General features: G+C 47.2%; 2 protein-coding genes across 2 annotated transcripts; one reads left to right on the top strand and one right to left on the bottom strand.

Moving 5' to 3' along the window:
* Positions 1-3106: 3106 nt before the first annotated feature.
* Positions 3107-3829, bottom strand: LOC141570787 (annexin-2 receptor-like). Its single transcript, XM_074329215.1, has 2 exons — positions 3824-3829; positions 3107-3604 (listed from the first exon to the last, which is right to left on the bottom strand). The coding sequence occupies exons 1-2, from the start codon at positions 3827-3829 to the stop codon at positions 3107-3109; spliced, it is 504 nt and encodes a 167-aa protein (XP_074185316.1).
* Positions 3830-4805: 976 nt separating this feature from the next.
* On the top strand, positions 4806-5366 carry LOC141570786 (annexin-2 receptor-like). The gene has a single exon (XM_074329214.1). The coding sequence runs from the start codon at positions 4806-4808 to the stop codon at positions 5364-5366; it is 561 nt and encodes a 186-aa protein (XP_074185315.1).
* The last annotated feature ends 16414 nt before the right edge of the window (positions 5367-21780 follow it).

Raw genomic sequence — 21780 nt, 5'->3', positions numbered from 1 at the left:
TGTAAAATCTTATGAAGCAATCGAAGAACAATATGAACAGTGGGAAAGCCCTCCCACACTCGAGGGGCTTGGAGGGGTATCTATAGATGTCTTTTCTTCTGTAGTCTGTCGCTCATGGCATAGTTTGACACACTGATCAGGAATCCACAAAAGTTCTTCTTTAGGACCTGGAAAAATACAAGCAAAGCCTCTTTCCCATGTTAATAAAGTTTCTAGATGTCATTGATTAGTCTGAATGTCTTTCCACCAGATGGGCACATTTTTCAAAGCCTTAGGGCTATGGAGATTGTTAAAATGTTTATTTTGTAGCTGTGCGCCCAAGGTGTGGCTCTGTATTATTGCTAGCACCAGAATTCAAAAAATTTAAAGTAAACATGGCTTTGGCCAGTTGTACTTGTCTCCCCTTCTGTTTTTGAAGTTGTTTTTGAAGGGTACAATTAGCACGTTCTACAATAGCTTATCCTTCGGGATTATAAGGAATCCCTGTGGTATGATTAATTTTTTACTGTTTATAAAATTTTGTGAACTTATTACTAGTGTAAACTGGGCCATTATCTGTTTTAATGGCTTGAGGGAGGCCCATAATGGAGAAGCAGATAAGTAAATGTCTGCAAGAGTGGCCAGCAATTTCACCACTTTGAGCGGTGGCCGAGATAAAACCAGAGGAGGAATCGACAGTGACATGAACAAAAGATAAACGTCCAAAAGAAGGGACATGAGTTACATCCATTTGCCAGATAGCATTAGGAACTAGTCCTCGGGGGGTTAACCCCTTCAGGGCACTCTTGAGAAGCACTGAGAATTTGGCAGGTCGGGCAAGTTTGAATTATATGTCTGGCCTGTTTATAAGTAATAGGAAAACGAGCCCGAAGGCCAGCAGCATTTGTATGGGTTAAAGAATGAAACTGGGTTGCCTCAGTAACTAGAACATTTGTAATTAATGAATCAGCAACAGCATTGCCACACATCAGTGGTCCCGGTAGGGCGGTGTGGGCGCATGAGTAATGAAAAATGGATTTTGTCGGTTTCTAACAACCTGTTGGAGCTGATTCAAAAGAAACTGGAGAGACGGGTTTGAGTTATTAGACAGTAACACCATCTCAATATTTTTTTACTGTGTGAACTACATAAGCCGATTCAGAGACAATACTTAAACGTTTAGTATAACCTTGTAAGGCAGTTAGCACAGCAACTAACTCTGCTCTCTGTGCAGAGGTACAATTAGTTTGAATGACTTGTTGATTTATTTCACTCACAAAATTGCTGCTCTGCCATTACTCGATCCATCAGTAAAAACTGTTACAGCTTTTGAAATTGGAGCTGGACTTAATCTCTTAGGGAGAATCCAACTGGTCTTTAGAAGGAATTGAAACAATTTATTTTTTGGATAGTGATTATCAATAATTCCAAAATATCCACAAATAGCAACTTGTCAGATTTTAGAATGGGTATTTAAGTGTGTGATTTGCTGTTTTTTAAATGGAACTACTATCTTATTAGCTTCGATTCCGTTTAAATGAAGAACTCTAGTGCGAGCTCATAAAACAAGCTCTGAAATTAATTCCAAATAAGTTGGGAGTGATTTGACAAAATTATTAGGCAGAAACAGCCACTCTACCAAGTCATTTTGTTGAATTATCACCGCTGTAGGTGAGTGGGGAGTAGGGAAAATTAAAATTTGTAAAGGCTGAGATGGATCTATGTGCTGAATCTGAGCTTCTTGAATTTTCTTTTCAACTAATCCTAGCTCTTTGTTGGCCTGAGGAGTTAGGGTACGGGGACTATCTAGTTGAGAAGGACCCCACAAAAGGCCAAATAAATTACTGAGCACATAAGTGGGGATTCCCAGAGTGGGACGAAGCCAATTAATATCTCCTAACAATTTTTGTAAATCATTTAAAGTAGAGATTTGATCTCTCCTAATCTTTTTGTTTTTGTCTGAATCTTTTTTTGTCGGACTCAGGGTCTCAATTCCTTAAGTCTCTATCTCATTTTTTCTTTTTCTGTTCTATCCTTTCTATTAACATACTGAAATCTCTCACAACTATAAAAGTTGCTGGGTCTTATCTCCAAAAAAACCTACTGTTTCTCTGAGTCTGTCTGGAGCGCTTCCAAAACTAAGTGAATTAGCTGGAATGTGTCCCAGATTGAACCGGGGAAAGACAATCTGTTGGAATGCACTTCATGGAGACTTTGTCCTACTTCTTCCCACTTATCTATCTCAAGTGTCCCAAGGTTTGGAAACTAGGAACAATGAGTCTCAATTATTTTAAGGAGTTCCTCTAAACTTTTTTCTGAGGTTTTGTGCTTTCCCTTCTTAAGAAGCTGCTAAAGCAGGCAGATATAAGGTCTGTACCAGGTGTCTGCAGACAGGAAAGAAGAGAAGAGGACTTTCACTGGATCCCCACTCTGATGCTCCTGGGCCATGTCTCTCTCCAGACATTAGAACAGGTCTTGGCTAAGGCGTAGTCCTGTAACCCCCGACCTAGGCTGGGAGACCTCAGATCGCCATTATGCCGTATGACATGTTATGGAACCCCAGTATTTGGCTGCAAACCATCTTTTGGGGACCAGACAGAGAGACATAAAGTATAAACACAAGGATGGAACAGAGTCCCAGAAAGGCACAGTCTCACAGACTTTTCTTTCCTTAAGGAAAGACATGGGGGGAAAGTTGGCTACGCTGTTGTGTGAACACACCAAAACGCAGGTGGAAAGGCGTAGAAACCGCCACCCCCCATTTGCAGCAGTCAGAGATACACCCACAAAACGCTGTCCCCAGCACTTCAAAGGACTGGGATCCAGCAAGTGCCACCAAGAAGCAGCTAGCCTGCTGCCAGAGAGCAACGTCCGGCTGGCAAAAGTAGCCATGGACAAGCGTCAGGCGAGGCAAAATCAGGATACATTTTGGTTTCCTGGGCTCGTGGACGAACGAGGAAACCCCAAGTCATAAGCCTCTAGAGCTGCAAGGAGAAACTTGAGGAATGAGCATCAAAAATCGTCCAGGGACACCCAACGGACGTCTTAACGCATTTTCATTCCGTAAGGGAGGATCTATTTCCGGTGGAAAGTTCCCCAAAGGCTCCCGCTGCCATCTCAGGGCTCTTTAGCTCCAAGGACTGTCCGACAGCAGCCGCATGAAGGTGTAGACAGCGCGACGAATCCACTGCAGGCAGCCTGAGAAAACCCTGCGCAGGCTCCACCAAGCGGCCACTGGGTGTCGGCGGCGCTGTGACGCGGGCGCGCGGTCACAAGTCTCGGTGTCCTGCGAGCTGACTGCGGCGTCGGGCGGCTGGGCCTCGGGAAGCTGCTGGAACGTGGTTCCGTCTTCGCTCTCCGTCTCCCCTGCGAGTGTTCCTGGCGTCATCTCTGTCGCCGGCGGCCAGAGGCCGGCACTGGGCAAGGCCGGGCTCGCTTCCAAGGTGCTCTGGGCTCCGGTTAAGAGTCTGTACCGATGATAGACCGACGGCAGCCGCCAAGGAGGACTGGAAAGCAGTCTCCCATCGTAATAACCGCGGCGACATGACGACTCGCCCAGTACCGGGTAGAGGGAGAGCGGCCACTGCCCAGAATCTTCGGAGCTTCTGCGCTGGTAGCGACATCGCTGAAGATAAAACGGAGAAATTAGAGGCACAGAGACCGCCAGGATACCGTGGGGTCTCCGAGAAGTCAATGTGAAGCCACTGTCCCCTAGGGCTCCACGTTGCTAGCGACTTCACTGAAGAGAATACGCAGAAATTAGCGGCTCAGAGACCCGGAGGAAACCACGGCTCTTTGAGAAATCAACCTGCAGGCACTGCCCTCTCGGGCTCTGCGCTGCTACCGACATCGCTGATGAGTCCAGAGCAATTAGTGGCGGCGTCCCGGGTTTTCCTGGGTGTCTTCTGCGCAGCTAGCTCACTCTTCACTTTGTAGGGTTAGTTCTCTGTCCAGTTTGTTTACGGCTTAATTCTTTTTAGGTTTGTTTTCCTCCTGCCACGTTTTTCCATCAGAATGGCGGTTGGGCGATGTCTGCTCTCAGGCAGTTTTTGTATTTCACTCCGTCTACTGATTTGCTTGAATATGTGACAGGTAGCACCGTTTTGAAGTCGTTCGTTTTGAATTAGTCGGTGTGCGATGTCGGGCTTGCGTGGGTTTTGAATTAATCGGTCTGATCTCGGGGTTGCCTCCGTTTTGAATTATATCGGTTTTTCGTTTTGAATTATATCGGGGTTTCGTTTTGAATTAGTCGGTCTCATCCCGGGTTTGCTTTTGTTTTGAATTATCTCGGGCTTCCGTTTTGAATTAGTCGGTCTCATCTCGGGCTTGTTTTTGTTTTGAATTATATCGGGGTTTCGTTTTGAATTATATCGGGGTTTCGTTTTGAATTAGTCGGTCTCATCTCGGGTTTGCTTTTCTTTTGAATTATCTCGGGTTTCCGTTTTGAATTAGTCGGTCTCATCTCGGGCTTTTTTTTGTTTTGAATTATATCGCGCTTTCGTTTTGAATTATATCGATGGGGCTTGCGGTTTGAATTATATCGATGGGGCTTGCGGTTTGAATTATATCGATGGGGCTTGCGGTTTGAATTATATCGATGGGGCTTGCGGTTTGAATTATATCGATCGGGCTTGCGTTTTGAATTATATCGTGTTTGAATTATCTCGGGTTTTCCTCCGTGTTTTGAATTAGTCGGCGTGCAACCTCTGGCTTGCATCCGCCCACGAACGGGGAGAGCATAAATACCCGGGCTGTTGGTACTGCTGCGGACTTTGCCTCTTGCACCGGCGCAAACGCCTTTGTCCTCCTGGTCTGAGGTCTCCGCGATGGAGCAGCATTTCTTCGACGTTAAGAAGAAGGCGTGGGATTCCGCTGACGTGGAGCCAGGGCCGCTGCCTCTCTCTATTCGAAGCTCCGAAGATTCTGGGCCGTGGCCGCTCCCCGTCTACCGCGTACTGGGCGAGTCGTCGTGTCACCGCGGTTATTACGATGGGAGACTGCTTTCCAGTCCTCCTTGGCGGCTGCCGTCGGTCTATCAGCGGTACAGACTCTTAACCGGAGCCCAGAGCACCTTGGAAGCGAGCCCGGCCCTGCCCAGTCCCGGCCTCTGGCCGCCGGCGACACAGATGACGCCAGGAACACCCGCAGGGGAGACCGAGAGCGCAGACAGAACCACGTTCCAGCAGCTTCCCGAGGCCCAGCCGCCCGACGCCGCAGTCAGCTCGCAGGACACCGAGACTTGTGACCGCGCGCCCGCGTCACAGCGCCGCCGACACCCAGTGGCCGCTTGGTGGAGCCTGCGCAGGGTTTTCTCAGGCTGCCTGCAGTGGATTCGTCGCGCTGTCTACACCTTCATGCGGCTGCTGTCGGACAGTCCTTGGAGCTAAAGAGCCCTGAGATGGCAGCGGGAGCCTTTGGGGAACTTTCCACCGGAAATAGATCCTCCCTTACTGAATAAAACTGTGTTAAGATGTCCGTTGGGTGTCCCTGGTCGATTTTTGATGCTCATTCCTCAAGTTTCTTCTTGCAGCTCTAGAGGCTTATGACTTGGGGTTTCCTCGTTCGCCCACGAGCCCAGGAAACAAAAATATATCCGTGATTTTGCCTGTCCCGGCGCTTGTCCATGGCTACTTTTGCCAGCCCGACGTTGCTCTCGGGCGTGAGCACGTTAGTTGCCTCTTGGCTGCACTTGCTGGATCCCAGTCCTTTGAAGTGCTGGGGACCGCCTTTTGTGGGTGTGTCTCTGACTGGTGCAAACCGCGGGGCGGTTTCTCCGCTTTTCAGCCAGCGTTTTGGAACACGACCAAACCTTTGGTTGAAGGTTTTCTTTGTTGCGCTTGGGGTGGGTGGTTTCCCACAGTCCTGGTGTCTGTGGCTCCGCGTGTATCGTTTTCCAGGGCAACAGCTCTCGTTGCACTGAAACCGCCGATTTCTCATCACTTTCGTTAGCAGTGGGGGTCAAGTCCCAGCTCTCAGTGGCAGCACCCCTCCGTTCTCCTGTACTGACTGGGTGCTTGTCCCGCTGGTGTCCCCGGACGGGTCTCGCAGTCCCAGCACCGTGGCTGGCACCGAGCCCGTTCCTGGTGTTAGCACTTCTGCCTGTTGCGCCGAGCAGGTGCCATAGGGGCCACAGAACTACGTCTGCATTCAGTCCCCGGCGTTTTCTCTATGGCGACACCGTTCACTCCTCCAAACAGGCTACTTCTCAGCCGTCCAGTTAGGGCTGGAGAAGGGCCAGGTTCTGGGACCAGCTCAGTGTCAGCGTGTTGTCAGCAGGGTTTGGTTGAAGAGCACCAACCCGCGCTCTCTCTCCCCGGCCCCTTCTCTAGTACAATAGGCTGGGCGGCTCTCCGTGGCTTGGACGGTCGTATTTATGGCCAGATGTCTCCTTTCTTTCATCAATCAGGATGTTTTTCTGATTTCGAAGGCAAAGGCAGAAAGTTACTATTGAAAAGACTCCGTCTATTTTAGTATTTCCAAACCTGATGAAAACAATGTGAAGCACAAGAATATTTTCATAAGACAGAATCTTTGTTTCTAGCAAGATTACAGTAAAGGTAAAGGAAACACATCTATAATCTTTTGTAAAGCGCAGACCAATCATCTAAATTTTTTAAATTTTAACAGAAAATTAAACTCTAGTTTCATATATCTACATTCTTGCGCTCATTAAAAAAAAAAAAAAAACAAAAACCCTCTGTATGGCCGGCTGGTGGCTCAGGAGGTTGGAGCTCTGTGCTCCTAACTCCGAAGGCTGTCGGTGGGATTCCCACATGGGCCAGTGGGCTCTCAACCACAAGGTTGCGGGTTCAACCCCTCGAGTCCCGCAAGGGATGGTGGGCTGCTCCCACTGCAACCAGCAAAGGGCAACTGAACCTGGAGCTGAGCTGCGCCCTCCACAACTAAGACTGAAAGGACAACAACTAGACTTGAAAAAAAAAGTCCTGGAGGTACACACTGTTCCCCAATAAAGTCCTGTTCCCCTTCCCCAATAAAATCTTAAAAAAAAAAAAAAAAGAAGAAGAAGAAGAAGAAGAAACCTCTTTAAATACAACTATTCAATTATGGCTATCTTTGACTCCACAACATAAATCTCCCCACCCCAGGACTCTTTCATGGTTATCCATTTAGTTTCTGTCTTTTTCTGTCTCTGGAGTAGCCGTTTTATTTTAGGGCAAAATTACTCTTTTTTTTCTTAAACTAAAACATATACTGTACATCTTGAACTCTTCACATAAAAACACATCGCATTGACCCTCCCCCCATATGTCCTACATAAGTTGCTTCCCCTCGCTCTTGTTTCCGGTGATTTATGTTTAGAGTTTGATTATAAGCGTTACCTATTAGTAACCTTTACTTTCCAGTGAAAACTAGGAAGCAGGCAACTGTGACCTGTCATATATTAGCATCCTCTATTAGATTGGCACACTTATGATACAAATTGTTAGCACATTTACAGTACAAATTATAAAACTGTATCATTTTCAGACATATGCTTTTCATAGTATAATTGCTTTTAATGTGGAAAGAGACATGTTTGCCAATAAACCTAAATACCTTTGTCCTGTGTAAAAAATTAAGAAGACAAAGCAGATCAACTTAAACTTATGTTTAGCATAATACTGTAGTACGCTAGTGTCATGCAGGGTGTCATGCGGGTTGTCAGCTTCCGCTCCCCACATAATAATGCAGGACATGGTGAGGCCAAAAAGGAACACCTACGGAGCCATAGATTGGGAGTCACCACTACAGTCTCGCTGGCGCTGGCGGCTGGTTTGGAGACACAGGAAGAGTAGCCACACAATCCGCAACCCCCCTTCCGCTTCTCTGCCATCCAAACTCACATGCTAACTGCAATCTGCTCTTGCTAGCTCAGCCCCCATCTTCTTGCTAGCCCCCATTTGCTGCCAGCGTAGCCACGGCAGTTATATTAGTGGCCAATGGCTCACTGGTTACAGCAGATGGCCAACTAGCCACAGCTGATGGCCATCCAATCACAGTTGATGGCCATTTACCTCCCAAGTGAGCACCTTTCCCCATGAGGCCAAGAGCCTGGAAACCGCACTCCTAGCTCTGTCCTCACAACTAGCTTCTTTGGAAATGACCTAGACAGTCAATGAATATCCATCCTTTAATTGAACTTAGTGTAAACTTTTATATCCATTTAAATTACTTGTGCTAGACATTAAACACATTTCTATTTCTTAAGATAGAAATTTCTGACAAATTCTGTAAGGTAGGGATAGCATGCGCTTATTAAATGAGTAAACCCAGGTAGAAAAAAAATGTATGTTGAGGCTATATTTGACGTTGACAACTGTGAAAACATACTTGTTTTCATTAAACTGAAAAACTTAAACTAGTTTTTATTTATTGAAGATTATTCCAGATCATGTGAACTTCAGAGACTAAGTTAGTCGGGTTAGTTTCTATGTTTCTGAAGTTTAGGACATACTTTAGTTATATAGGGGCTTCTTTTTCTTTAAGTCAATAAACACACCTCTTTTAAAACACCACATTTGTAGATAGATATACATACAGAGATATCATCATAGCTTTCATTTAAACATTTTAGCTACAGCCAGGGACAGTAATACGAAAGTCAAGGAATACCTGGAGCCAAACTGTGGTTTAGGCAGATGCAATACGCTAAGGTTACCTGCTCTGATGGCTAAAACTTTCCACAAAAGTTTTTTTGTTTGTTTGTGCACCATAAGGATTCTGTTAGAGCAGCTATTTTTGGAATATTTTGTCTTTTAGAAGCTTCCTCACAGCAATCAAAGAACGCCTTCTATTGTCTCCCAACGGTTCTGGATTCTCTGTTTTTAAGAGCACCCCTAAGGTGGATGGACTATCTTCTGTAAGGTAAAGTTTCCCCAAAGTAACACTAGAATTCAAATTACCCTAAAGTTTACCCATTCTCCCAAAAGGCACAAGATCGTCCTTGCAGTGTTGGCCCGGGGGAACCCATCTTTTCTGGATGGATTCCCACATGGGCCAGTGAGTTGTGCGCGCCACAACTAGATTGAAAACAACGACTTGACATGGAGCTAATGGGTCCTGGAAAAACAAACTGTTCCCCACTATTCCCCAACAGAAAAAAGAATTAAAAATATTCAACTTTATTTGTTTTTAAAAAAGAACACGTTCTTTTGTCTCCCAAAGGTTCTGAATCCTCTCTTTTTAAGGGCACCCCTAAGGTGGACCATCTTCTGTAAGTTAAAGGTTCCGCAAAATGAACACTACAATTGTGAATTACCCTAAAGCTCACCCAGTCTCCCAAAAGGCACAAGATCCTCGCTGCAATTTTGGTCCGGGTGGAACCCGTCTGTGCCTTAGATTTCCCAAGGCATTCTTTTAAAAGACTTTATTGGGGAAGGGGAACAGGAGTTTATGGGGAACAGTGTGTATTTTCAGAATTTTTTTCCAAGTCAAGTTCTGTCCTTTCAGTCTTAGTTGTGGAGGGCGCAGCTCAGCTCCAGGTCCAGTTGCCAGTTGCTAGTTGCAGGGGGCACAGCCCACCATCCCTTGGGGGAGTTGAACCGGCAATCTTGTGGTTGAGAGGACGCGCTCCAACCAACTGAACCATTGGGGAGCTCAGCGGCATCTCAGCTCAAGGTGCTGTGTTCAATTTTAGTGGCAGGGGGCGCTGCCCACCATCCCTTGCGGGAGTCGAAGAATCCAACTGCCAACCTTGTGGTTAAGAGCCCACTGGCCCATGTGGGAATCAAACTGGCATCCTTCCGAGTTAGGAGCATGGAGCTCTAACCGCCTGAGCCACAGGCCCAGCCCCTCCCAAGGCATTTAAACTCTGACGGACCCTGTTTCTCAACAGCTCTTCCAACACACATACAATCACACGTTGCCCTCGGTTTCAGTAGAAGAGGGTGACTTATCAATGAAGAGTCCACAGTGACGGCTCCATAAAATCGGAGAGCTCAGCACAAAGGGAGTGGAGCTCGGAGCAGAGCTTTCCCGTGGAACTCCGCGTCCTTGGCGGAAAGCAGTGAGTGCAGTGGGCTCAGTGGTACCAGCACCAGTTGCTCACCAGCCTCGGGCTTCATCAGGGGTCTTCTTCCCAGCCTGCTACTGGCCCCCATAACAGTTTAAAGAAAATTCAGTTTAAAGGTATATTTCGTTGAGCGAGAAACAAGCTGTTCTCAGAGGGAGACTTCAAACTGAAAACTCCTAAGCAGCTCAGACGGCATGCGGGGTAGCTTATATAGAGAACATGAGGAAGCGGTTTGACCTTTACAGTAATTGGTTGCTGCAACGGGGACTTCCAGAAGGCAAGGGATTGATTAAAAGTGACTATTCATACCATTTTAGGAAGATGGCTTAAGTTTCCTTTATGGTTTTCGAAGTCATTTACAAGAAATTAGTTCAGTTTCGCTTTTCTTGTGAACTAAGCTAGATTTAGTTTTGCTTCCGTGGGAAAAGCAGATCTGGTCAGCGAGGGGGATTTCCACGCCCCGCCTCCAGTTTACTTGACTTTAGTTTAACGCCTGCAACTCTCGGTGTTAGGGACACTGCTCACTTCTCAGTGTCCCTGGATCTCGGCGGCAGCCCCCTTGTGGGCACCCAAACAAATGTTTGCCTTTGGCCACAACAGCAGTTTGCTCGGTGCCCACCCTCGCTGGGTCCGGTCACCGTTAGGTGTGCCGTGTCCTCTGCCTTTTCTCTGTCACGGCGGCGACGGAGGGCTCGCAGCCGCCGTGTTCTCACACGTAGTTTCCGATAGAGCCGAGCTCGCCGTTGCTCGGTGCAGCACCAGTCGTGGCGCCGGGCCAGGTGGTCTCTAGGTCGCAGCCCGGCTGCCTCCCCGAACCCGGCAGCGTGCGGCTGGCACCAAGGCTGCTGGGGTGCAGCCGGTTTCGATTTGGCTCGTTCTGCCTATAGCCGTGGCTTTCGATTTCACTCACCGACAAATCCCGGTACCCCGCCCGGGGAAAGCCATTTTTGCGCAGCAAACACCTGTTTAGCGGTGAGAGTGATTTCGTAGTCCTAGCAGTCCCGTTTTTGGGGTAGCAACAGGCACTGGTGTCCAGGTGACACCGAAAATCGTAGGCCTGCACCCTCAGTGGTCTTCGCTGTTTCTTTTTATAGAGGTGGTTTCTCTGAAAGGTTGGTTCGCTTTTTCAAGGGCAAGGCAGGCAGTTGAGGCTCATATGCCATCCTGAGCTGAGGAATGGGTTAGGGTCTTGGGGCTTCAAGGGCGAGCTGGATAATTCACAGGACAATAAGAATAAGAGCTGTTTGGTCATTACATGTTGCCCTGCCAAAAAGGTAGGTGACTCAGATGAAAAGTTATCTCTGGTGATACCTCTCTTTTTTAGCCAGGCCTTTTATGGAATTTGTTCTTCATAGTTAAGGGAGAGGTAACAGATTTTGATGAATCTGCTGGGTCTTGATTGCTTTCAGCTTAAAATGGTCTGCATGCCAAAGTGGTACATTTGGGGGAGGCTAAATCTGAACTCCTTCACCACCATGAGAAAAGACAAATGCGATCCAATTAGTTGCTTAACAAAAGTACAGCTCTAAAGCTCTGTGCTATTTTCAAACAGTAAACAGATAAAATGACCTAGTTGTTGAAAATAAAGGAGTGGCCAAAATGCAGCCCAAGTTAGTTTATTCTAATGTTGCGACCTGCACAACACAAGCAGTGGGGAAAGCGAGGGAGGCGGCAAGGGCTAAATTCTATTATAGAAATAAAGAGACCAGAGACACTGAATGCAGAGAAACCACAGAGGACCAAGGGACTCACAGCCTCAAGAGACTGGAGCCCCGAATCGGGTCGTTGTGGGTATTTATTGCTTTTTTACAATAGGCATCACATGATTCTGGGCAGGGTCTGTAAAACTCTTACACCACTAATACAATTAGCATATTTCCAATACCCAATCATATTGTCCCAAAGCAACCTGTGCATGCTGTCCCCATGTGACCAAGGTGCGGTGTGTACAACCCCTGGGGGAGCAGGTCTCTCAAGGCAATTATCCCATGAGCTAAGCGGGGAGCGAGATGGTTTCGCTCAATTAATGTTCCTTAGTACGATAGGGTGCCAGACATTTGAAGCATGCGTCAGCAGCTTCCAGAAAACATTGGAGGAGGGGCATCCCTCCTAGTTTCAGAGGCTAACTCATGGGGTCCCTGGGGTCCCGTCTGGCTTAAGTCGTCCCTCAATTGAAGAAACTTACTCGTCTTTGACTGCAGACCCACATACTGGGACCAAGAGAGGAAACCTATAAAACCCATAAGAGGGACAACCCCACAACCCTCTATCCCTAAGGAAAGGATGGTAGGGACAAACGGTTAGGATGCTGTGTGACAACATTCTAAGATGAATTCTAAGACGACATTTCTCAATGCCATACCTTTGGAATAGGTATATATCATAAAATCAGTGGATTCTTACCATTATGACATAGTTTTAAAACCAGCCTTTTTGCCCTTAGTGGTATATAGACACATGACACATCTTCACCATGATTGGCTCCTTAGATTGAAGAGACTCTGATTCCAGGCAACTGTTGAGGAGAAGCTGGTCAGTGTAGCTGTAGTGGTACATTTGGCTAAGCTTCTCTCAAGATTACATGGGATAAATCTAGAAGAAACAATTACGTTATTTGAAAGGGGGAAAAGGTATGTCTGGACATCGTAACCATGAGGCAATTAGTTCAAAGAAAGAAAACGTGTTTAAATTCGTGGAACGAATATAAAAGAATGACAGAATAAAGGATCTGCCCTGCATAGTTTAATGCTACGATTACTCAACATTTAGACTGCAACAGTTCCATCAGAAAGGCAACTGTCTCACCCTTCCCAGACAGACTGAACGTCTGGGGCTGGGGTGCTGAATCTGCATTGTACTAACCTGCAAATACTGTCTTAAGCAAGCAAAGGGAAAGGGAGCTCAGGTAACCGTAATTTAAATGCCAGTGCTCCACTTCTTTCCCCAAGAGCAGAGAGAAAAATAATGCAAGGATGACAAAAGGTGTGGAATTATAGCTGAGAAGGCTAAACAGAGAATAATACAGTGGGAGGGGAAGTGGCAAGAGAATAATTTAGGATTTCGATGGGGCAGAAAATGAGGGAAATTAAACTTAGGAACTTGTATTTTCCTCTCCTGTGGTAAGTCTTCCTGTAGGGCTTTCTGAAAGACACAGGGTGTGAAATCTCCCACAGGCTCTCCTGATTCCTGTCCAGGTTAAGGTTTCTGTCATAAATTTCGCCATGTTAATCTATCTTTGGCCAGTCCAATGCACAGGGTCGGGTTGCCCAGCTGGACAACTCAAGAAGGGTAAAGGAAAAGATTGTTTTCTTCGTCTAACTCATTAAGGGTTTCAAAAATATGATATAGGTGTGTGCTTCATTGTTTGTGAAAAACAATGACTACCTGTGGAAGCAGAATTATGGAGATTCTAAATTTCTAAGTCAATGTAATGTCTCACAACTTGATCATTTCCACTGTTAAACAAAATTCAACCAAGTAAATTTGGAGAGCTAATTGGCTTTCTTAAACAACTTGTGAACTGGGCAGTACCCCATCTAGCAACCAGAATGGCTCTCCAAGGGATGGTACCAAATGAAAGATTTTTATAGGAAAAGAGTGTGGCAGGGGAGTTACTGGCAAAAGAATATTTTTAGACCTAGGCCAGGACATCTTCTTTTCTCGGAGGAGGGGATGATGAGAGTTTTGAGAGTTTTATCATGCAGGTGCCTCTTTTTTTCCTGTGGGGGATAGAGAGGGCCCACAGGACAGATGACCTTATTGGTGTTTTCTGGATCAGAAAATTCCAGACTGGTTGATTAAGATTACATTTCTGGAGAACTCCAATTCTCCAGAGCAGTGAATTCAGGTGTTAAGTCTAAGCTTGATACTGTCTAACAAACTCACAAACAAGTGTCTGGAGGCTTTGCTACAAATAAATGATAAAGATTTATTTAAGGGTATCAGAGCTTGCAAACTGGGAACACAGTGAGGCAAAATCCCAGAAGTGTTCCAAAGAAGAAAGAAAAGTTGAGTTTTTATAGTAAAAAGTACATTCTTGGGAATTATCAGCTCCGCATTGTTAGGTCTAGGGTTGGCCCTAGATAATTTGCAGTCAGATATCAGGCAGTCAGGATGTGACAGATGCCAGGTGCTCCAGAAGATGGGCACCAGGAGCTCTGGTCATACACCGTGGTCTGGATAATGGCAGTCAGGTGGATATCAGGTGGTGTGGAGATGTGAGTCTTTCAGGGGGCAATGAGAAGGTTATCTGGAGTGTCGCTACATATCCAGATGTATATCCTGGTATTGACACAGGACTGGAAAGTTCAAAAATTTCAGTTCCCAGACTAGTTAGAACAAGAATAGTCTTTCCTCATGCCCCAACCTTCATAATGTTAATCATTTTGCAGCTTGGTTAGAGTGACTCCATTTTATATAGTCCCTATCTCCACTCTTCCTCACTTCCATGGCTTTCGTGGGCTGCACAGGCACAGGCAGTTCCCCCCCACCACCACCCTTCCTCGTGTCTTCCCAATGGGGCTGGTTCAGACTAAAGCATTTGGCTCCTCTTTTCAGGGTCCTGGAACCGTGCTTTGCACGCAGCTGGGATCCCTTAGCTCTTTTGGTAGTAGCGCTGAGTCCTCTTGTTTTGTTTTTGTTTACTCACTTGTTTCCTAAGTCCGAAATAGCCCCCACTGGGCGTTTTGGCGGGCACGGAGTCCCAGTTGTTCTTGTTAGCACTTTCGCTTGTGGCGCAGAGCCCGCGGCATTGCTGTCAAGAAAAATGTTTACACAAGTGTGGCAACACCGTGGCGTCAACACCGTTCTCTCCTCCCCTCCGGCGACTTCACGGAGCCGGCTGTTTCCGGGTTTCTCATCGGGACGTTAGCCAGCACTTCGTATTCAGCGGCTTCCGTGTTGGGACTTTGCTCCTAGGACCAAAGAGAAGGCTTCTTGTTGGGGAGTCCACGGGTTCTTTGTTCAGTCGCTTTCTGGTTCCTAGCACTGTTTGTTTCCTCGTCCGGGCTTTTCGGCGTAGAACCCCGCTTTCGCACGCAGCTGGCGATCCCACAGCACTTTAATTAGTAGCTCTGAATCCTCCTGGTTTCTTTTGTTCTGTGTTCCGTACACACAAAAGCCCGAAGTTGCACCGAACGGGCACTCGCAAAGTGACAGCAGCGGTCATTCCTCCGGGTCCTAACGCCACTGCTTTGTCCCAGCATTGCAGCCAGCACCGAGTCCCGGTGCCAGTCGCTAGCACTTTCCTTGCACAGAGCGGGACGCGTCGCCGTGAAGAACATTCGCATCATTGTGCCGCGACTTGGTTTTCTCGCGAGACACGGTTCACCCCGGCAACAGGACTGCTTCCCGGAGAAGGCTGTCTCTCGGTTTCTCATCGGCACTTTCGCGAGCAGCGTCTAGTGGGCGGTTTCAAGGTTACGACGTTGCTCCTTCTACCACCAGAGAGCAGCTGTTTGGGGCAGGGTGTTTAGGTTCGCTGTTAGGCCACTTTCTGTTTCCGAGATCCGTTCGGTTCTCGGACCGGTCTTTCCGGGGTGTTAGGGAACAGCGATATGCACCCAGTTGCCGAAACCTTAGCACTTTTTGTGGTAGCTCTGAATCCTCCTGTTTCCTTTGTCTCGTTTCGGTTTGGTTTTTTGATCCACGCCCGAAATCGCACCGATTGGGCGTTTTCTAGGTGGGACCTGGGAACTGGGCAGTATCCCATCTAGCAACTCAGTCCTCCGGGGTCTCACAGCGCCGCCTTCCACGCGCGGTCTCAGCCCCAGCCCTCGCTGGGAGCCTCAGTTCCTGTCGTTAGCACTTCCGGTTGTCGAGCGGAGCCGGCGCTCCTGCTCCCACGGAACGTTTGCATCCAGCGCGCAGGCATTTTCTCGGTAGAAACACCGTTCACTCCCCCATTCCCGCTGTTTCCCGAACAGGCTGTTTCTCGGTTTCTCATCAGCACTTTCGCCAGCAGCGTAACTATGCAGCGCTGCTGGGTTAGGAGGTGGCTCCTAGCGCCAAAGAGGTTTTGTTTTGGCAGGGTAATTAGGTTCGCTGTTCTGTCGCTTGCTGTTTCCTAGTACCATTCTGTTCCCCATCGGTCTTTTCAGGGTATAAAACGGTGATACGCGTGCAGCTGGCGATCCGTTAGCTCCTGTGGTAGTAGCTTGAATACCCTGTTTTCTTTGGTTTCGTTTTTGTTTTTGTTTTTGTTTTGTTTTTTGTTTTTTTACCTAAGCCCGAAAATGCACCGATGGGGCTTTTTCCTGACGGCAGCAGTGCTCAATCCTCCGCGTCCTAACAGCTCTGCCTTCCACGCGCGGCCTCAGTCCCAGCACCGCCGGTTGCTGGGAGCCTCAGTTCCTGTCGTTAGCGCTTTCTGTTGTTGCGCGGAGCCGGCGGTGCTGCTGTTTCCATCAGCGTGCCAGCGTTTTTCCGCGTGGCAAACCACGCGATGCTCAGCACTGATGTTTCCCAGAGCCAGCCGTTTCTCGGTGTCTTATCCGTCCTTTCTCCAGTAGCGTCTATTCGCCGTTTCTCGGTTGAGATGTTACTCCTACCGCGGAAAAGAGCATTTCTTTTGGGCAGCGGATTTAGGTTCGTGTTATGCCGCTTTCTGTTTCCTACGTAGTACCGTGCGGTTCCCGGACGGGTCTTTTCAGGGTCGTAGAACAGCGATATGCAGGCAGCTCCTGAGACCTTAGCGCTTTTGGAGGTAGAATCCTCTCTCCTGTTTACTTTCGTTTCGTTTTCGTTTTGTTTCCTCGTTTTTGACCGAAGCCCGAAATTGCACCGTTTGGGCGTTTTCTATGTGGCAGCACTGGTCATTCCTCCTAACACCGCTGCTTTCCCAGGCGGGTCTCAGTCCCAGCACTGCAGCTGGCAGGGAGCCACGATTCCTGTTCACGGCGCTGCGGCTTGTTACGCGGAGCCAGCGCTCTGGCTGCCACAAAACAGCGTTAGCATCCAGTGTGCCGGCATCTTGCTTGATGTCAACGCTGTTCACTACTCCAAACAAGTTGTTTCTGTTTCTCTGTGTCTCATCAGCACTTTCTCCAGCGATGCCTATTCAGCGGTTTCTCGGTTGGGATGTTACTCCTAGCTCCACAGAGAACATTTCCTTTTGGGAGGGTATTTAGGTTCCCTGTTATGTTTTCTTTCTGTTTCCTTATACGGTTTGCTTCTGGGGCCGGTCTTTTCAAGGTCATTGACCTATGCTTGGCAGGCAGCTGGGTTTTTTGTTTGTTTGTTTTTGTTTTTAACCCACTGCTGAAATTGCACCGCATGGGTGTTTTTTAGGTTGAAGCACTGGCCATTCTTCCAGGTCCTAAAACTGCCGATCTCACAGTCCTAAGCACCTCTGCGGGCACCGGGACCCGGTTTTGGTTGTTAGGGCTTTTGCTGGTTGAGCAGAGCGGGCGCCCTTGCTGCCACAAAACAACGTTTGCATCCCGCGTGCTTTCAGAGAACAACGTTTCACCAGTGTTCCAGCGTTTTTCTCGGTTTCAACACCGTTCACGCCTTCAAATTCACTTTTCCCAGAGCCAGCCGTTTTTCTATTTCTCATCAGAACCTACGCAAACAGCGCTTATCAGCAGTTTCTGGGTTGGGACTTTGCTCCTTGGACTAAAGAGAACGTTTATCGTTGGCGACTCTGTAAATTCTCTGTTATGCCGCATTCTCTGTCGTAACACCGTTCGGTTCCCAGCAGGTATTCAGGGTCGCACAACCGCCCTCAGATTCCAGAGCAATTTTGCATTAACGCTGAGTCCTCGTGGGTTTTTTCTTTATTTTTGTCTTATCTTATCTTATCTTATCTTATCTTATCCTATCCTATCTATCTATCTATCTATCTATCTATCTATCTATCTATCATAATCGAAGCCCGAAATTCCACCGCATGGAAGTTTCCTCGGTGGCGGCAATGGTCCTTCCTCCGGTCCAGCATCGTGGCCTTTCCGGGACGTTCTCACAGACCCAGCACCGCAGCTGGCACACAGCCCCAATTACCGTCGTTAGCACTTTTGCTTGTTCCTCTCAACTAGTGCTCCCTGTTGTCACAGAACAACATTTATATGCAGTTTGTTGGCGTTTTTCTCGGTGGCAACATCACTCAGTCCTCCAAACCCGGTGATTCTCAGAGTAGGGCTGTTTCTCTGGTGCTACAACGCTCTTTTCTCCTTGGGGACCCTGCTTGGACCCTGCAAGGTGAGATGCTCAGTGCCAGCGTTTGTTCAACCTAGCTGGATAAGAACATAAATCAGCTTTTCGTTGGCCGCTTGATGGACAGTAGACAGGAGCAGGGCTTTAAGTCACGGGATGCTTGTTTCGTTGGCCCAACCTCTCATGTCTTTCACCCATCCGGTAGTTTTTTGGTCTCTGCAGGAATGCTGTCTCCACATTCGAGAGCTCTACCTGGTGCCTGGCTACCTTACCCAGCCACGTGTTTTTCAGTCAGACCCTCGCTTTCCAGTTCTCACTTTTGTTAGCAGCACGTGCCCGGGGTTATTGCTACAGTGGTCTCGGCACTGAATCTGCACTTTCTGGTTCCTAGCGCCGCTATCCTCTATCTCCCAGACACCGTCTGACGTCGCAGTTCAGGGATTTGCAGCTAACTGCCAGAACCGTTTGCCATTTCAACATCAGTGTTAGATGTTTTCATTTCTTTAGTTTAATCTTTTGTTATCTTTTTTCGTATTTATTTCATTTAAAAATTTTAATGTTTTAACTTAAAGTTTTAATATTTAGTCATTTTTTATTTTATATTTTAACTTATAATTATTATGCTTTAAGTTTATCTTTTAATTTCATTGTGTTCTGTTTAATTAAATTTTGTTTTATAATTTCAATCTTATTTTGATTTCATATTTTTAGTTTCAAATTTTATTTTAGTTTCCTATTTAACATATTCTTTTATTGCTTTTATTTATGTATTTTAATTAACAGTTATTAATTTCATGTTTTTATTTTAACAACTCTATTCCGTTCTTTCTGGGTGTTAAAGCTGGCGGTTTTCTTGGTGGCACTACCTGGCAAACGCTGAAACGGATATTTGCCTTTGCCACACCACCGCTGTTTGCGCTGTGCCCGCCCTCGCTGGGTCAGGCACAGTCACGGACTCCGTGTTGGCGTTTTGTGTATCACGGCCGCGATAAGTGCACCAGGTCGGTGTTTTCTTTGTCGCAGTTTCCATTACACTAAGCTGGCGGTTTCTCGGTCGTGCGAGCCCTCCGTCGCCGCCGTGACAGAGAAAAGACAGGGGACACGGCACACCTAACGGTGACCGGACCCAGCGAGGGTGGGCACCGAGCAAACTGCTGTTGTGGCCAAAGGCAAACATTTGTTTGGGTGCCCACAAGGGGGCTGCCGCCGAGAATCCAGGGACACTGAGAAGTGAGCAGTGTCCCTAACACCGAGAGTTGCAGGCGTTAAACTAAAGTCAAGTAAACTGGAGGCGGGGCGTGGAAATCCCCCTCGCTGACCAGATCTGCTTTTCCCACGGAAGCAAAACTAAATCTAGCTTAGTTCACAAGAAAAGCGAAACTGAGCTAATTTCTTGTAAATGACTTCGAAAACCATAAAGGAAACTTAAGCCATCTTCCTAAAATGGTATGAATAGTCACTTTTAACCAATCCCTTGCCTTCTGGAAGTCCCCGTTGCAGCAACCAATTACTGTAAAGGTCAAACCGCTTCCTCATGTTCTCTATATAAGCTACCCCACATGCCGTCTGAGCTGCTTAGGAGTTTTCAGTTTGAAGTCTCCCTCTGAGAACAGCTTGTTTCTCGCTCAACGAAATAACCCTGTTCAGTGAGGCTCTCCGAATTTTCTTTACCCTGTTATGGGGGCCAGTAGCAGGATGGGAAGAAGACCCCTGATGAAGCCCGAGGCTGGTGAGCAACTGGTGCTGGTACCACTGAGCCCACTGCACTCACTGCTTTCCGCCAAGGACGCGGAGTTCCACGGGAAAGCTCTGCTCCGAGCTCCACTCCCTTTGTGCTGAGCTCTCCGATTTTATGGAGCCGTCACTGTGGACGCTTCATTGGTAAGTCACCCTCTTCTACTGAAACCGAGGGCAACGTGTGGTTGTATGTGTGTTGGAAGAGCTGTTGAAAAACAGGGTCCGTCAGAGTTTAAATGCCTTGGGAAATCTAAGGCAAAGAGGAGTTCCACCGGGACCAAAACTGCAGCGAGGATCTTGTGCCATTTGGGAGACTGGGTGAGCTTCAGGGTAATTCACAATTGTAGTGTTCATTTTGGGGAACCTTTAACTTACAGAAGATGGTCCACCTCAGGGGTGCCCTTAAAAAGAACCTTTGGGAGACAATAGAAGGCGTTCTTTTTTAAAAGAAATAAAGTTGAATATTTTAAATTTTTTTTCTATTGGTGAATAGTGGGGAACAGTCTGTTTTTCCAGGACCCATTAGCTCCATGTCAAGTCATTGTTTTCAATCTAGTTATGCAGAGCGCAGCTCACTGGTCCATGTGGGAATCGATCCAGGAAAGATGGGTTCCACCCGGGCTAAGACTGAAGGGACGATCTTGTGCCTTTGGGGAGAATGGGTGAACTTTAGGGTAATTGGAATTCTAGTGTTACTTTGGGGAACCTTTAACTTATGGAAGATAGTCCAACTTACTGGTGCTCCTAAAAACAGAGACTCCAGAACCTTTGGGAGACAATAGAAGGCGTTCTTTGATTGCTGTGAGGAAGCTTCTAAAAGACAAAATACTCCAAAAATAGCTTCTCTAAAAGAATCCTTATGGTGCACAAACAAAGAAAAACTCTTTTGTGGAAAATTTTAGTCATCAGAGCAGTAACCTTAGCGTATTGCTCTGCCTGAACCACAGTTTGGCTCCAGGTATTCTTGAGTTTCATATTACTGTCCCTGGCTGTAGCTAAAATGTTTAAATGAAAGCTATGATGATATCTCTGTATGTATATCTATCTACAAATGTGATGTTTTAAAAGAGTTGTATTTATTGACTTAAAGAAAAAGAAGCCCCTATATAACTAAAGTATGTCCTAAACTTCAGAAACACAGAAACTAACCTGACTTAGTCTCTTAAGTTCACATGATCTGGAATACTCTTCAATAAGTGTGTGTGTGGAGGGCAGGAGATTTCTGAGCTGATGAGAGCCCAGAGCTGCCTCTGCCACCTGCTGCTTTCCCCTGGGTGTGTCTCCACAGTTGTAATTGCCCAGCCTTAGTCAGGTCAGAAAAGGTGGGGGCTGGGGGTGGAGGAGTCTCTTCTCTTCCAGCCCAGCAAAAATCACACTTTTCCCAGCCTCTTCCCTTGGTCAGAGCCGGTCATCCCAGATCCTGAGCACTGCAGCGCCTCTGTGATCTGACACTACTCCTCAGTTCAGGGGCCAGCTTGAGTCTCTGGAAGGGGGTGGGGAGGGGGTAGGATTGCTGTGGGGGGGAGGGGCCCAGGTATGGTGTTTACATCCTTTGTCAGACCTAAGGCCCAGCTGGAGGTCTCAGCTGAGGTTACTGCCTCAAATGCTGAATATGCTGCTCTCTCAGCAGGAGAAATCAGCTGTGGAATGCAGGGAAAGAGCCCACGTCCTGGCTCTTATGATCTCTGTTCTGTCCTGGGATCCCTTGCTTTTCTATAGCCCACGGCTGCATCTCCACTCCACTCCCTTCCCTCTTCCCCTGCTCGCCCAGTTTGCCCACCTTCAAGTAATCCTCTTATGAGTCTCTTAGCTGTTCTGTGTGATAAGCAGAGTCCTTTGATGGTTTACAGATGTTCAATTTGTGGTAAGTTCCAGAGGAGAACTTAAGAAGACCACCTCGC

Source organism: Rhinolophus sinicus, linkage group LG03 (genome assembly GCF_036562045.2).
Source record: "Rhinolophus sinicus isolate RSC01 linkage group LG03, ASM3656204v1, whole genome shotgun sequence".
In the NCBI taxonomy this organism is placed as follows: Eukaryota; Metazoa; Chordata; class Mammalia; order Chiroptera; family Rhinolophidae; genus Rhinolophus; species Rhinolophus sinicus.
Note: the sequence above shows the minus strand (reverse complement) of the source record. Positions and strands in the feature narration are given on the sequence as shown.

What these genes read in the sequence shown, in the direction of transcription:
- LOC141570786 (XM_074329214.1), top strand. Translation starts at nt 4,806, where the DNA reads ATGGAGCAGCATTTCTTCGACGTTAAGAAGAAGGCGTGGGATTCCGCT.